The sequence below is a fragment of the Toxoplasma gondii genome, chromosome VIIb (genome assembly GCF_000006565.2).
Source record: "Toxoplasma gondii ME49 chromosome VIIb, whole genome shotgun sequence".
Taxonomy (NCBI): Eukaryota; Apicomplexa; class Conoidasida; order Eucoccidiorida; family Sarcocystidae; genus Toxoplasma; species Toxoplasma gondii.
In genome coordinates this window covers 485,485-501,311 of record NC_031475.1, presented here as the reverse complement: position 1 = coordinate 501,311, position 15,827 = coordinate 485,485, and the positions used below count along the sequence as shown (strand labels likewise).

Here is a 15,827-nt window from a genome sequence, read left to right as displayed (position 1 = left end):
ATTGCGTTTCCGCACATGGCGCCGGGGACATGGAATCACCGAGTAATCATGCTCAACACAAGCTACAACTCCGGAAGCATGGCGAGGCTGGTGTGACTGGCTACGTAACACTCTCCGTTCCCGGCGATTTTTAGGGTGCAGTTCACCGCAGTCCCGCGAGAACTCGGGAGCTGTTTGCCGGCGTGAATGCTCGTGTGTTGCTCGACCTTTGGTCTCGAGAAGTCCGCTCTCCGCATCTATTACGAGAAAAAACTTACTAAAAACTAACGCGACGGCCACGAGTCACCTAACGCACTTAGGCAACGCGCCGAGCACCAGAGGTTGTTCTGGCTGCACTCGAAGAGTCTTTCTCCGGCACAAAAACAGCGACATGCTCTCCCCTTCCATCACGTGAAAGTGAGCACACACCACGGAGGATCGCTGAGTCGGCAGAGCGGCTTCTAGACGAATTCAGTGCATGCTATTCGCTCACATAACAAGCCCGAGGTTTAGTACCACTGTTTCGTGTCCGGGTCCCAGAAAACGTGGTTCTGCGGGTAAGTCGCCGCGGGGTACTGCGGAAGTTTCGACACTGGGCAGATGGGGTTGGACTTCGCAACGTAGTCCGAACGGTACATCGATGTCGCGTCGAAGGGCAAGGAAGGCGGAAGCTTAACTTCGGTGACCTTGGTGGCGGGCGGAAGAGGTTTGACCTGGAATTCGTCGCGGTAGTGGGTCGATCCCTCGAAAGGCAGGGATGGAGGAAGCTTCACCTCAACGGTCTGGACGGGCGGCGGCAGGGGCTTCGCAACGTACTCGCTCCTAAAAACGTGCATAACAATTTGCAAGCCTGAAAATTCACTGCGAATGCTGGAATCAGGACGCGACCCGCATTCTGGTTGACGCGCCTACTCTCACAGCAGAAGTCGTCGGACCAGAGCCGAACGAAGAGTCCACCTCTTGAACAGGAGAAGCCGTACGCCGCCAGCTGCGTTTCGCCGGTGTTGAAACCAAAAGCATGTGAAATAAGTCGACAAAGTGACACAGCAACGCAGTATGTACATTCTTACATGCGTCTGTGTGGGTATATGTGAATAAACTCGACAGGATGGCAGTTCGAGGGGGGATTGTGGGTTTCACAAAATAAGTTGAATCGTGTGGCACAGAGGGGGCGTACCTGTAGCAAGACTGAGCGTTGAACGGCAAAGTCGGGGGAAGCTTCACTTCCACAGGCTTGGCGACTTCGGGCAAAGGTTTCGGAACGTAGTCCGTTCTGTACGCAGACTCGCCGTGAAAGGGGAGAGTGGGTGGCAGCTTAACTTCGGAGAACTTGGCCGGCGGCGGCAGGGGCTTCGCGACAAACTCAGTGCGGTAGCTGCTCTCCGCTTCAAAAGGAAGTGAGGGAGGCAGCGTCACCTGCGACACTTGTGTGCTGAGGAAACAAAATGGAAATTCACACGATCCGTTCGCCTCAGTGATCCGCTAAGGCTGCAATGGCTCTTGTTTTTTCGAGAGGAATCGACCGCTACAGTGGACAAAAAAATCGGCTGCATTCATGAGCGGACCAGAAGGGCAGACGAGCGTCGCATAAACAACGAATACGAATGCTGCACAGCTGCCTTCTCTGAATCGGACCTACTTCACCTCTCAGGAACCCACTGTAAAGTTTCGAGTCAGCCATCTCTGGATTACACAGAGGTTTTCAGAAACAGAAAAAAGCAAGTTCACCCAACCCCGCCTAGACACCATCTAGCGTGTTTAGCTGAGTCTATCAGCTTATATGCACACAGGTGGACATCACTCATCTTCGTGCAGTTTGTGAAGTATCTTCGTCCCCCGCGGTGTGTAAGAAGTTACAACTGAAGTGTATTCACTCTGAAATTGAAACGTAAGGCAGCGTAATATTCTGAGTTATCTTGATCAAGCACCCTTCCTCGTTCCTGGTATTGCACGGACATGCTGACATAAACAGCAGGCACAGGATCTTAATCCGTCCGTTCGGGGTTGACCACTCTGTCGGGTCGCGAGTGACGTACGGTGGCGGCAGCGGCTTCGGTACAAACTCCTGGCGGTACTGAGTGCTACCCGTGAAGGGAACCGGAGCCCGGGAGGGAATGCATTTGTGCATTCCACATGTGCAGAGTTCCTCGACACAATAGCCAGGATGTCTCGAGGGCGACTGGCCTCTGTGTGCCTCGTCTACGTCGGACAGGTGAAGTCTGCGGGCGGGTACGTCACCAGCAGCACGCGGCTGTCTGTCAGCAGCCACTCGCTCCCGTCCCCGTTGAATTGTTTCGGCGCCTGCTGCGGCACCGGCATACTTTTGAGCTTCCTCTGGGTGAGAAAACTGCACGGTTCCGTGGGAAGCGCCCTTGTATGCGTCGTTGCCTTTGCAGCAAGCCGAGTAGTCAGGTTCCGCCTGCTCTGACTTCGGCAGGTATTTCTGGGGCTTCTGCGGGTAGCCGTAGTCGGAGCCCTCTTCCGACGGCAACTTCTTGGGTGTGTTTGAGTTTCCTCCCGACATTTTCTGGCGTGGCGTAAATGTGCGAGACACAAGTCGCTCTGGTAGACTCGAACCAGCAAGATGCGACGCGGAAACCACGCCGGCCTACGTTGGCACCGGGCAAAACGGAACTGCCTCGCGTCTGAGAGTTCAAAAGTGGACGAACAAAAATTGGACCGAACACAAGCCTTAGAGAGAGGACGATTCACCACACTTGGAAACACCGTGTTCGTGCCAAGATTCAGCGGCTAGCTGCTAACCCGCAGCGAGCAGCTTTGCGGCAGCGGCAACTCTGGAGTTTCATAGAAAAAACTGGCCTCGTAAAAGGCTTTGCACGGCACAAGAACCTGGCAAAGAAAAGAGTGCGCGATCCCGAAGCTCAAAAGCGAGAAAATCGGCAGAAACAACGAGTGGGAGCACAACAGCCGAGGTCCCTGTCACCGAAGTAGGGTAACAGTGACAATCGACGGACGGCAGTACGCGGCTGCGTAGAGCGCCATTGCGATGCGGCCGTTGCTGGCAAGACACTCGTTGCGTTCTGGCGTGAGCACCAAGACCAGCGTCATGGCACTGCGCAAAATAGAAACTCGAGCAGGTCTAGCGATTGTTGACAGCCTCCTGCGAAACGACGCACGGGAGGAGTGCGTCAGACAAAGAAACTCCTGCGATGAATGCTTCACGAAGAGGCGAAAACAAACGCGGAGAAAGGTCACACAGTGACACCCTGGCAGATGTGTCAAAAAACACCGCACAAGGCTTGAGGTTTGCTGCGGCAGTTCCCTTATTCCAGGGGGCAATGCAACAGCCGTAGTGCAGTTTAACGCACGAGAAAGTCGGTTCTTCACACGGGTGCCCCAAGTAGAATCAGACGGGGTTGGTTTCAGTTTGCGGGGCCTGCGACAAAGATGCATCTGCCCCCAAGCTTTAGCTGGCGCGTCGATGTGTGCCACATTTCATGGCAGCGAAGTCGGTTTCGCGAACTCACGAAACTCTTTAGGAAAACCTGTGTCTCTCTGCTAGTTCGTTCATACTTCGACAGCATTTTCGTGAGAAAGGGGGTCTACGTTGTGAGCGATAGGGTACCAATGGAGGTGATAGTCCAGTTTTGTGTGGTACTCAGAGTCGACGCCGTCCTCGTCTGGAAATCCAAATAAAGCAGCTCTTGAGGGGGAAACGGCAACGGCAAAGCTCACTTCCGACGGGTCCTGTTAATGTGCTGGCAATTCTCTGGGGAACAGGGAAAGTTGGGGAGTTTTGGATGGCTCTTTCGATGGTAAATACCTATGTCGCTCTCCTAGTGCCATGATCTGCCTTTTCGACTCGGTTTTGTTGAAACATCCTCGGTCGATACAGCAGTGTTGATAACGGTGACATCACAACAGTAACTCTGAGCAGAGTAACATGACTGCTGTTGTGAGTGCAGCAACGAAACAAACCTGGTGACAGGGAAATAATAGGTTCTCGATGTGAATGAGCTCAATAGCCGTTGCCTTGTTGGTACCACTCTTCTCTGTATGTAGCCGATATGACCGTACTACCGTCCAGAGCATTGGCTGTGGTGTCCATACACTTCGGCAATGTGGATGAAGTTGTCCACAGCTCGACAAGGGGTAGTCATACGGGTTAGCGCTCCCAGAAACAACAAAGCATCCACAAAGTTCACATCTGGGCCCCCAAACCAACAAGGATGAAGCTGGAAAGGGACTAAAGAAGAATTAAGTACATCGAGTCAGAAGACGTGAATATCTACCTTAACCTATGCTGAACCAACAGCATTGTGTTAGACCATGGTATTCTTCGGAAAATCTTCAGTCCAGCGTTGGTAGTACGGTGAAAGAAGCAGCACAGGGGCTCTGATCATTATTCTGAAATGCTTGTGTTAAACTAAACAAGTCGTGCCTATACTGTCGGGCAACGACATGGCCCCCAACATCGGCGTACGGTTGCATGAGTTTGTTACTTATTTTCTTCGCCTACGGAAGAAAAACACTTAAGCGGGGTCCACAACTTCAACTTGCAATGCACCACAAAGGCATGACGCACATTGAGTTTGTTGGTTCTATTCTAATGCTGGTCAGACTGGACTGCAGCAGGCTAACCTAGTCTGTTTTTCAATTGGGGACTTCCCCGCATACCTCCAAGAAAAGCATCACCTCACTGTATGCTGGTAAGGAAGCTCTATCCGCATCGATCCAGGGAAAGGCAGGACCTGGGATGGTGACGGCACAGTCAGGTTATGAAGTCGCAGAGTCAACCTTATTTAGCCCGCATGCTGCGTTTACCATTCCTCCACTTCGTAGTACGCCCATAGGTGGTCACGCTGTTACTCACGTATGACACGTGAATCTGATTTCCTTCCGGTAGCCAGAAGTACCCGTCACAGAGACAACTGTAACCACGAATATTCACTTCTCTGCTTATCAACCCTCTCGCCGTTCACAACGTGGACCTGATCTACAACTGGCATTTCAGTGACTGGTTTCAAGTTACACAAATTCAGCTGTAAGAAGCAGCACGGCATTTTCTTCTTGCTGTGCAATAGTCGAAAGCCTCCAGTGTGTGTGTGTGTGCCCTGTGTATTTCAGTTTGATCATCAATTCGATCCATAGGCGTAGCATCAACTGTACACCACCAACAACACAATGGACTTCTTAAGACAGCTAAAAGCGTTGGGTCTGGATTTCAATACCTTACAACAATAAGGTTACTCCACACCGGTAATGCACCGCTTGGCCGCGTGGTGGGCGGGGCTCACTATTTTCAGAGGCCAACGCTTCATTTTGTTGTGTATGAAGAATCCATGAGCGTGAACACAAGGTAGGACAGGGGAAACAAATGGCGGAAACCCCGTTGTTCATTTGATCTTCGTCCACGACTTCTGTAGACTTGCCCGGCATATAGGATCTTCCTATTCTCACCAAAACGTTGAAAAAACGGATCCACTGGAACCTACTGGCTGCTCTGTCACCTCGGTTGTGCTAGAACAGGTGGACACTAATGCAGCTGCAAACTCCTGCACTGTCACCAGCAGATGCTCCAATCCGTTGACCCGCGGCGGGAGACTGCTGCTCTCGACTTTGGAGAACCGGTGTCCGGAGAGAGCACCATGAGAAAGTAGGATAAACACGTGTATTTGCAGCCGTCAGGCACATTCGACAAAAAAAACATTTGCGTCGATTTGTTATAAGATTCCTAGTGTAAGACTCTGTCTCCAGTCCATGCCCTGCGCCAACTGGTCAGGAGGCGCCCCAACGTGGAAAAACCTCAGTATACAAAGATATATAAGTCTAGGCATTGAGTTATGTGCTCAAAACTCCTAGCACTAAGAAGTCCACTCTCTACAGAACTGCAGATGTACTGTCACCGGTCGTCGCCAAGTCCCTAGTGACAGCAGGCGACAAACCGCAGCTTAATCCGCTCTCTAAAATGCATAAGTGGTAAGGCCGTCACATAAACCATGCCACAGCCATTTATACTCGGATACATGTTTGTATGGTGCAGTCATCTATCTTGGACTTTCACATGCTTGGAAGGCTCTGCTTATCACTCGTAGGGGTGTGCAGTCGTGCTGGCCAGCCTCATGTCTCTGGACGACAACGACGGTGACTAACGACCTCTTCATGAGGCCACGACAGTAAAACTGCCTTTCCTTCCCCAAAGCCACACGACGACGTGGAAAAATGCAGCGATGCGTGCCAGGGTGTCTGGCGCGCGTCAACTTGAGAAAATAGTGCGAGCATGCGAGTTACTCTTGCGCAGTGTCTCGAGTTAGTTCTCGGTGCGGGTGCATGACGCGCGCATCTCACCCTCTCAGCTTTCTTCCTGCTTTGTGGGTTCGTTCAGTAACAACAACTTGTCTCTGCGTTCTTCAGCCATCGAAACTGTGCCTTACAGGCTTACGTTTACTTGTCCCAAAATGGTAAGTTTCAAAGAAATGTTGAAAGAAGGTCTGGTCATAATTCGTGGCATAGCGACTGTATGCTTTTCTCGCCCGAAGCGGCCCCACATTTTATCCAAGGCGACGCAGCGAGAAGAATGACCAGTTTCCTCCGTTAATTTTCATTTATCAAGCTGAATTGACACAATTACCCGTCGTGCTCCACGACAGGATTCTCCTTTGCAGTTGTCGGCAGTCCGATAGGGAGTCCAGTCCACACCAGTGATCAGTCCTTTCGACCACGTCCTAAAAATTGAGCCGCCGGAGCGCTTTTTCTCCACGCTTTGGCGTCAGTTTCACAAAATCTTTCCACCTATCAGGCGAGACAGGCGTCCTTGATCGGGAGCAGTGAAAACGGGGGTTCTACTTCATGCTTCACAGTTCGCGTTGTGCCGGCAGTGCCACGGGGGGGGGGACAGAGCAAGCCTCGCTGAACCCGTCGAGCAAAGAGAGCCTTCGAATCTGCCCGATACCGTTGTCTCCTTCAACACTTCTTCTGCTGCTTCTCCGTGGCACAGATACAGGTGGCCAAGATGAATTGTTGTGTGTCGAGTGCGTAGCGCACTATGGAAATGCAGGCGCCTCCAGAGTGACTGCCTTGACACTTACAACACTTTTATTGAACCATTGGCAAACCTGTGCTAATCCGGTCAATCACTCCGGTTTCGTGCGTCTCCGGATGCCTCCCGTGAGAATGGAAGACACAATTGTTCGACCGTCTCCGTGTACCTGCTTCTATAGGCTGCCAACGCCGCGTCGAAGTTTATTCCCCTCCTCGACCGCGTCCTCGTACAGAAGATCGCGGTGCCGACGAAGACGAAAAGCGGCCTGTTCCTTCCTGACTCTGCACAGAAGAACATCAGCGCTCACATGGCCAAGGTGCTCGCAGTGGGCAAAGGCCGTCCCAACATGAAGACAGGCGAGTTTATCCCGCCTTGCGTCCAGGTAAGGCGTCTTGTTCTATTTAAAAGCAAGATATAATTCACCCGGTAATACCTTGTGGAACGACATTCGAAAGCTCCTTTGACGCGGAACGGGCTTCTATCTGTCTGTGCCTACACCACGTTCCGGCGAAGCGGTCCTTTTCCCATCTGTCCGCCGAACTTAGGGTCGTCCGGCCTGAAAGGCGGTGTACTTGTTTCTGTTAGACTTCACGAGATGTCTTGCTTCTGTGTCTGTTGGCTAATGCAAGTGCGTCGCGGACGGTGGCGATGGTACGTTCCGTCTTCGCGAGCAATGGGTACACACATCGCGGATGAGGGAACCAGGCAAGGGTCGTCGCCTCTGACGGCTGTTTTGGTCGAGCTGCTCATGCGTTTATTTTTCCTTTCCGTCGGGGTAACCGGGATCCGTCAAGGGGGCAAGCGCATAGTGTACCTAGGGATTTCTTTTTTGTCGCGCACGAAGTCAGACGCGATGTAAACGCTGTATTTTGCGTGTACAGATGAGTGTATGTGCCTCGTTCGACTACTACTTACGCCGGTGATAGGAATCATAAATCCTACGTGGTGAATAATGAGGCGTCAATTTTTCGTCGACACTTTCTCGTGCCGCTTCTCCGTATGTGAATGGATCGCAGGTGGGGCAGACTGTTGTCGTCCCCGAGTACGGCGGCATGAAAGTAGTTATTGACGAGCAGGAAATGCAGGTTTTCCGATCCGACGACCTCATTGCCATCGTCCAAGAGTGAAAATCGGACAAGCAGCCCTAGCTACGGTGGTCTGTCACAATGTTATTTCTGAAGTTCACGTGACCGGCAGCCGGGGTCCGCTGGGTTCAAAAGTAGTTTTTTTGTGCTCTTTGGAAGAAAATCTCAGGAGGATAACTTGAAGGACATCCCATCTTTCCGCTGACTTTGCTCTGGTTTCATCTCTCTTTCTGGTTTGGGGGTTGTAACTGACGTCCGCGCAGTCCGCTACGAACTCGTGCAGCAGATCACACAACAGTACAGGGAGCTGAGAGTGGTTCAGCGGGTGGCGTCAACCGGTGGCCCACACGAATGAAGGACTGTCGACTGCTTATGAATATACTTTACCGGAAACAAAGCGTCTGCCAGTTGATCAATTTTTTATTTCAGATTCCACCACTTTCTGGGTTGCTTGCAACCGCACTCGTCCGAAGCCATCGATTGCATATCTCCTGCAAGAGCCTGTATGTTCAAGGACAGCGAACTGAAACGCGGGGTCTATCCATCACGGGGCATTCGTACATCACCACCATAAAGCAAATGAATGTGACCCGCATTAACACGACACTGGCAGTGTATGCACACTGTGGTGGCCGCTTGAGGACAGATGAAAGCGTTGCTTGCCAACCGGCTGTGACCCCTCGCCTCTGGTCACTCGTATTTATAGTAGTTTGGGATGGGCTTTCAACCAAGGCTACCGAAGTTCCGGGATAGTGTGCAGTCCATCTTTGGCATTTTGCCATTTGAGAGCCCGCATAATGACCGCCGTTTTCCGGAAACGGGGACGTCGTTCCAGCACACAACAGTGCAACTCTTTCTAAGTGTTTTGCCACATTTGCCGTAGACGATATCATAGAATCTGGCGCGGTGGCGCGGACGATAACGGTCACAAGCGAAGACTATGCAAATAGTCCTTTGCCCACCAGGTGTGTCCCTTGCGCTCTCCAGCCTGCAACTCAGAATGGAAGTGACCACTGCCCTTGTGTTACATTTACACTACTGTGAAGCGCGTCAGTGACTGCAGCACCGTGGAGCTCGTGGATTCTGCAGGCTGCTCAGCCACTTTACTAGGAGCAAGTATTTCTCTGTGGCTAAGGGGAAAACCTGATTGTATGTTGAATTTAAAGGCGAGCCCGTTTCCGTTCACACGGGCAGACGCATGCCACTTGTGCACCAGCAAGTTGGCTAGTAAAGAGAGCTTCCGCTACTGTTTGCATGCCAACAGAAGAGAGCGAAGCGTACTGCTTACAATGGATCTCCTCGAGAGCATACTTGCGGGGACGGAAACAACAAATGCACCATCTCCTTCCCTGCCCAATGCGCCATCATACTACTCTCACAAAGGTCGAGCACGCCTCATCCTGCAGTCCTTATTCCCTTCGCACAAAGGCACGAATGTCTTCACAGGCGTGCCCTCCTGGAGCCTCTTCTTTGTTCAGTTATGACCGAAACTACCAGAGACCCCAGAAACCATCAAACACGCAGAAGCCCGTTTGCATGCTTCCTCTCGGCAGCTGCCAATGCCCACGCGACATCTTCTACTTCCTTCAGCTGTTGTTCATTTTGTTCGTTTGTCGTGGTCCACGTATCATCTGCGTTCAAAAATACGCGTTTTACAGTCTCAGCAACCAGGCGGTTCCCTTCTCTCACACGATCGTTACCGGACCGACACCATCCGTGCGATTCTTCTTCTGTCTTTGTCAGTGACACATGGCCAGCATGAGGAACTTCATGTGGAGGCTGGGTTCCGATCCTCTGAAAGACGCTCCAATGTTTCCCGCGTCCTCTGCGGACCACTTCAACGTCGAGGTGCAGCAAATGACGAGTGTTGCCGAGAAAACTTAGATTTTCCTGCGCGTCATCCTGTCGTGTATCGGACACTGCGGCGGTCTTCGGTTGTGAGCTACCAACCTCGGGCCGTTTATCTCCTGTCTGCCCCAGAAGTCCACTTTTGAGCTGTTGGGTTTCAATGAGATCAAGAAGGCGGAGTTGCTCGGCTAATTTGCGTTGCTGTTGCTCCAAAACCGCGTGCATATCCTCTGGTGGTCCTTCGTCTTTGCTCAGCTGCTCTCTCATAGTTCCTTCAGCAACAGGTGCGCTACGGCGCATGCTATCACGTTCACTCCGAGGCCTCGAAGCCGCAGTCGAAGACGGGACTGTCGAGAAACCGCCTCTGACCCGATTCTTCGAGTCCTCCACCTCGACTTCTGACGCCTCCCTCATAGAACCCTCGTTCAGGTTTCCCGTTCCTTCACAATTCGGAAACCCTTGCCCCAGTGGAGATACACCCGCGCGTTCTGACCCGAGTTCCTCAAAAGGGAGAAACTTCGACCGCGACGACAGGCTGCATCGTCGGTTCTCCCAACGAGCGTGCCTGGGAAGCACTGGGAGACTCCGAGAGGCCTGAGCTGGAGCCTCGACAGACCGGGGAGGATGCTCCACCTCGCGCCGCCTTCGAGGAGGTTCCCCGACACCCCTGCAGTTCCCAGCATGGTGAAAACCAGAGGAAGCGCTCTGCTGCAGCACATCCAAGGGGTGTGTCTCCATCTGCTGTCTTCTTTCCTCTGCTTGGCCTTGTCTGCACGCGTGGCTTTCTCGACGGACAGGAGTCACTCCCCCAGGAGACTCTGCAGCAGTCGCTGTGGGCCGCAGAAACACCCTATGTCGAACAACTGGAGGGCCTTGCCGTTGCCCGGTTCCGGACGTGACACTTGCATGCTGACCATTAGAAAAACTCGATCGTCCGCCATCCGTGTAAGCAGATGTACACGCAGCAGAGACAGAGGGTCTTGCGACAGGCGTACAAGTCCCCAGATAACCCTGGCCACGGTCATGATCCTCACAAAGCAAGGAGGGTGGAGGCAAACCTTTTGAACTCACCGACCGCTGGCAGTACTCGCAGGCGTCGCAGGAAGAGCTACAAGGGTACGCCTGATCGACACAGCTACCGCGGGCACCTGGAGAAGAAAACTGACCAACATGCACCTCCGGTGACTGCGGGGTGCAGGATGGACAAGACTGACGGGAAGTGCGAGCAACAGGAAAACGCGTGGTGTCACTGGCGGTTTTCCTCGCCCTCGAGTTCGCGCCAAACAGAGAGAAAGGGCGACTGGAGTGTACAAGCAACCGCGCCTCCGACCCCCCGGGAACCTGGCCACTCCTCGTGTACCCACGACCGCATACATGGTCGCCAGGGAAGGCCGTTCTTCCAAGTGCACTACAAGAAGCGTTCGAACAACAAGACACCACAGAAGAGGACGAAGAAGCGTTCAAGGCTGCACGGAACTCTCGCCTGCCTCTCGTTCCTGGACAGTGACACGAAGTTGACAAGACGGGCCAGCTGCCATCGACGGCGCTGTGCTCTCTCCCGGGGCCGCAGTGTTCGCACGGCGGTGTGCCTTGTAACTCACGCGAGAGAGAGTCTACATGCATCGAAGACAAAGAAAAACGATTCGGTTCGCCGTTTGGCGTCTGAGACACCGAAAACCGACGTCCCCTGGCATGCGCGCAAGTGCCAGGGACGGCTGGGAAAGCAGAGGACGCCGGAGCAACTCGATCGGGGTAAGAACCCCACTGATCTCTTCCACAGGCCTCACAAGAGTTACAAGCGGGCTCGAAGACTTCTGCAGTGGCTCTGCCTCTGGAATGTGGGAGGTTCAGCTCTGTTTGTTTCGTTTCTTCTGGAAACAAGGGTCTCTCAGAAATGCGACGCGGCTCGCCCGTCTCTGCTGTCGCGACAGGTGACCGGAAGCGAACACTACTTCCTGCACGTGCTCGCCGAACGCTGCCTCCCTCTGGATCTACGAAGCTGCGTCGAAAACAAGACCCCGAGGAGTTCCTCTCCCCGTTTGACTCGCCTGGAAAAGAGTCACCATCTCCAGCGCAGTCCTGGGGAGCCGTCCCCCTCCCGTGGGCCCTTTGCTTGTCGAGGTCAGACCATCCACTTTGAGAAGGCAGCGCGCGCGGAGAGTCTGCCTCCAAGCCACCTGTCTGTACAGCACGGGATGGAGCCCCCGAAACCCCGCGAACCTTGAGGAGTTCTTGTCCCCGACGCCTTTCGTCTCCCAAAGGTCTCTTTGGAACCTGGTGAGCAGCGAGGTATCTTGCTGCCACTGCAGCCGCGCCAGCAACAGGCCCGGTTTGTCGGGCAGCCGCTTGGACGAGCACTCTTGACGCTTCGTCATTCGAGATGCAGAGGTAACGCAGAAGGAGAAGTTGCTGTTTTGTAGTCAGCAAAGGAACTCGGGGAGTCGAGTGCTCCTCTGGACCTCTGTGCCGCTCGGCACCCTTGCGAGAAAGCAAATGCGGCGCATGGCATGTCGGTATACCTGACCTTGTCTTCTTCCTCGGCTCCCCCGAAACCTCAACGTCGTCGTCCTCCGACTCGCTGCGTTCGTCTCTCGCTTTCGCCGGGCTTGCTCGCCGTTGAGAGTGGGACTGAAGATGCGACACCGGCGCCGAGGAATTCTCATCTCGGTCTTCAGTCACCCTAAAACGGGAAGGATCCGAATTGTAAGACGCTCCGCTATTTCGTCTTCCGAGACACAAAGAATTTTCCACCCGTTCACGGTTTTCACGAGTCACATCCTGGCGGGGCACGGTCAGAGAAGACGTCTTCGAGCGAGACCGCAAACTGCGGCGCTCGACTGCCGATGCCACGACAGCGTACTTCAGTGCAGTCTCTGGCGACACGCGCGAGAGAAGTCGAGGGGAAACATCTGCGCTGCTGGCCATTTGCACAGAAGCAAATGAGACGAGCTGGGCAATGCGGCCACCAAGGTTGTTGATCGTCGAAACGAGCTAGTCGGAATGTGGCAACTTCGCCGCGCGCGCGTCCATCCCGCCGGGCACCCGCAAGAGCACGAACACCTCCACTGGAAACAGCTGTTGGGCAATCAAAACTTCCTGTTGGAAAGGGCAAAAAACTGCTGTGGGAAAGGACCTTGCTGTGATGAGCCAGAGAAGGCAGAGACCGAGGCAGGCGAACGGAGAGAAGTGATGCCACGCCCCCCCGGCAAAAAATTTTCATCGTCGCAGGCTTCTGAGAAAGCTTGCAGTCGCTCGGACGCCAGTCTACACCACTGGAGTGCCGGCGCCGTACCCGAGTCGCTGCCACATGAATTCAAGCCTTACTTGCCGAAGAATCGGCGACGTTCTCAAAAAGCTTCTAACCCGGTGCTGAGGCGCTCTGGCAACCCACGGCGCAGACTTCAGCAAGGTCGGCGGACGGAAATATGCGAGGGACACCGATTGAGACCTAAGCAACAGGGAGAAACGTCGCCGAAAACGAGAAGACGGCTCAGCGTCAAATAACTTCTAACACGCGTCAGCCCGGGGCAACCTGCCCAAAAATTGCCGCCTCTGCTCCTCTGACGGAATGCTTGATACCCCAAGAAGCAAAGGGAAGTGTCTTTGGCCAAAGCCGGCACGGTTCTACATCTGCCGACGTAGAAACTCGGAAATACCCAGAAAACAAAAGGAACGTAGAACAGCTGCTGATGTCTTGAATGCGATTCTTGCATGCAGAGCGATGGGAAATGAATGACCTAGGATAGCGGGTACGGGCAAATCACACTAATTCGATGCAGTTAAAAAACGCCTGAAAGTCGAAAGAAAATGGGAATCCGTATAGTGTAACGTTGTTTGAATTCTCCTCTAGCTTTGTCTCCCCAGTTCGGACGTGCGAAGGAACAATCCACGACACACCACCTCTGCGCGGTAGGCGGGCAGCAGCGCAGAAAGCCGAGGTCCCCTTGCGCACTTCCTGTAGTGTATTTTCCCGCCGCACAGAGGCATATTGTTGCCAAGAGAAACCTTCGCTTTCCTGCTCATTACGCTGAAATTGACAACGTCCTTATTTGGTTGGATCATTCTCTGCAGCAGCGTCCTCCAGTAGGGAGCTACTTTTTTATATGCATGGGAAACAACCCTTCGGCGAGAGCCAGCGTAGCGAAGCGTCGCCGCTGCTTCTTGGTCGGCGGTCACAAGCAAGGCAGTAGCTGGATAAACTAGCAAAGCACTCTATGGTACGGATAGCGAGGTAGAAGCGAATTAGCTGACTCTCGTTCGCGCAACAAACAGCAAGACCTGGGGAACGATGTGATATAGTCGCAGGTGCCAAGTAAAGCAGAGAAGCCAAGTAGAGTAGTCGAGCGAATGCTCTACTCGAAACCCAATAGAAAAGCACTCGATTTTTCCGTAATGTAAGCGATGCTCTACACTTGTGTGCTAGCATGGCGTGTAGAGGAAGAGTTAAAGAATAGACGCAGCAACGCACACTTTGATGTTTCACTGCTGGATTTTTATCAAGCCCTGTGCCGGAAGTACCATGCAAGATACCTCGTATTGGATAACATATTAATCTCAGGTGCATACCGTCAAGACAATAGAAACAAAAAACCGCAGTCCAGGGTGCAACTATCTCTGTGATTTTTCATTTTCAAGTAGGGACTTGTGTATGATGAGTACAGAGAATTATCTTTGAATGTGAGGATCCAGATGGCCCGACTGTTGGACCCTGAGTTCCTCTGCTTGGTTGTCTGTATCTCATGACTGGAGTCATATTCACTATCCTAGGTAATATAATGTCTCTGTTTATTCGATTTGACTTATTCAGTCCTGGGTCGTGGTTCATTTGTACAGAGACTTTACATCCCTTAAATCATAAACAGGATAAAAACATCCTTGAGCGACTCGACTGGCACCAGGTATAGCGTGAAAGCTCCTTTGATTTCCATGACCTGATTTACATATTAGATTATCTTCGCTCCCGGTAGCAAATACCATTCAGGTACGATGTAAACAGATACATGTGATGTTAAGGAGCACAGGAAATGCTACACAACTTAATTGGTAATGCACTGATATAATTTTTCGTAAAAGCTCTCAGCCAGTTATTGAGAGAAACTCATCAGCCGAAAAGCGTACCGTCGTAAACATAACAATGATATTTACACAGTTCAACCCTGTATCACAGACTCCTGGGAGGTCGCATGGTTCCAGGAGCACTCGAGACACCAGACCGCAACCTCGGGTCTATTTCGGAAACGGCACCACCACACGTTCATTTCAGATTAGTTTAGGGACGCTCTCTGCATTTGCGTCACTGCAGTACGGCAAAGCCAACGCCGAGACACTTGGGGTAAGCAGAGCCTGCACTGATTCCCCTTACTCTGACTTTCTCGCATTTCGGCAAATGGAGTGCACAAGACTCGCAAGCACTGCGACTTTGCTGTCGCCGATCCATGATCCTGGAACTCCATTACATTTGTGTAACATAGATGTTAGGGAATTCTACGTTTGTGGCTTTCCCGCAGGAAGCGCAGCTGTTCGATTTCCGTTTACTGGTGCTGCTGCAACGCTGTGGTGAAACGCGCATACAGAGTCACTTTATGGAGTGTGCATGCCGTCTCAGTTTTCATGGGTGTGAACGTCAGATTCCAATCAAGCGTGTCGTTCTTTTCTGTAAAACGAGTTCACATTGAAAGAACCAGAGACGAAGCCCCTCGAGCAACCGCAGGTCAAGAACACGAAACTGGAGAAGTCGAGTATCCGCTACTACTCAACACGGTACAGTCTTATACAACAGAGATGAATTCACTGAACTGGGAAACACTATGGCAACTGCGGCATCCTGGAAGCCCTGTTTCACTGTAGCCGACTGGTGAAGAATTCGTGAACGGTATAAAGTTCCACTAGAGTTGTACCTTTTTTTTCTCAGG

General features: G+C 52.5%; 3 protein-coding genes across 3 annotated transcripts; 1 reads left to right on the top strand and 2 right to left on the bottom strand.

Annotated features, from left to right (window-relative positions):
• Positions 1-301: 301 nt before the first annotated feature.
• SPM1 (microtubule associated protein SPM1) lies at positions 302-2,940 on the bottom strand. The gene is made up of 3 exons (XM_002365411.1): positions 2,016-2,940; positions 1,157-1,411; positions 302-801 (listed from the first exon to the last, which is right to left on the bottom strand). The coding sequence occupies exons 1-3, from the start codon at positions 2,501-2,503 to the stop codon at positions 489-491; spliced, it is 1,056 nt and encodes a 351-aa protein (XP_002365452.1). The 5' UTR covers positions 2,504-2,940; the 3' UTR covers positions 302-488.
• Positions 2,941-6,062: 3,122 nt separating this feature from the next.
• Positions 6,063-8,109, top strand: TGME49_263530 (chaperonin, putative; the record flags this gene model as incomplete). The annotated part of the gene is made up of 4 exons (XM_002365412.1): positions 6,063-6,084; positions 6,355-6,401; positions 7,161-7,364; positions 7,999-8,109. The coding sequence occupies 4 exons, from the start codon at positions 6,063-6,065 to the stop codon at positions 8,107-8,109; spliced, it is 384 nt and encodes a 127-aa protein (XP_002365453.1).
• Positions 8,110-9,579: 1,470 nt separating this feature from the next.
• On the bottom strand, positions 9,580-12,840 carry TGME49_263540 (hypothetical protein; the record flags this gene model as incomplete). Its single annotated transcript, XM_002365413.2, has 1 exon — positions 9,580-12,840. The coding sequence occupies one exon, from the start codon at positions 12,838-12,840 to the stop codon at positions 9,580-9,582; it is 3,261 nt and encodes a 1,086-aa protein (XP_002365454.1).
• Positions 12,841-15,827: the final 2,987 nt, after the last annotated feature.

Excerpts from the sequence above, each read along its gene's own strand:
- SPM1 (XM_002365411.1), bottom strand. The coding sequence starts at position 2,503 with ATGTCGGGAGGAAACTCAAACACACCCAAGAAGTTGCCGTCGGAAGAG. Across the intron at positions 1,412-2,015 it reads CCGAAGCCGCTGCCGCCACC|CACACAAGTGTCGCAGGTGA; the intron begins GTACGTCACTCG and ends TTGTTTCCTCAG. Across the intron at positions 802-1,156 it reads AACGCTCAGTCTTGCTACAG|GAGCGAGTACGTTGCGAAGC; the intron begins GTACGCCCCCTC and ends GCACGTTTTTAG.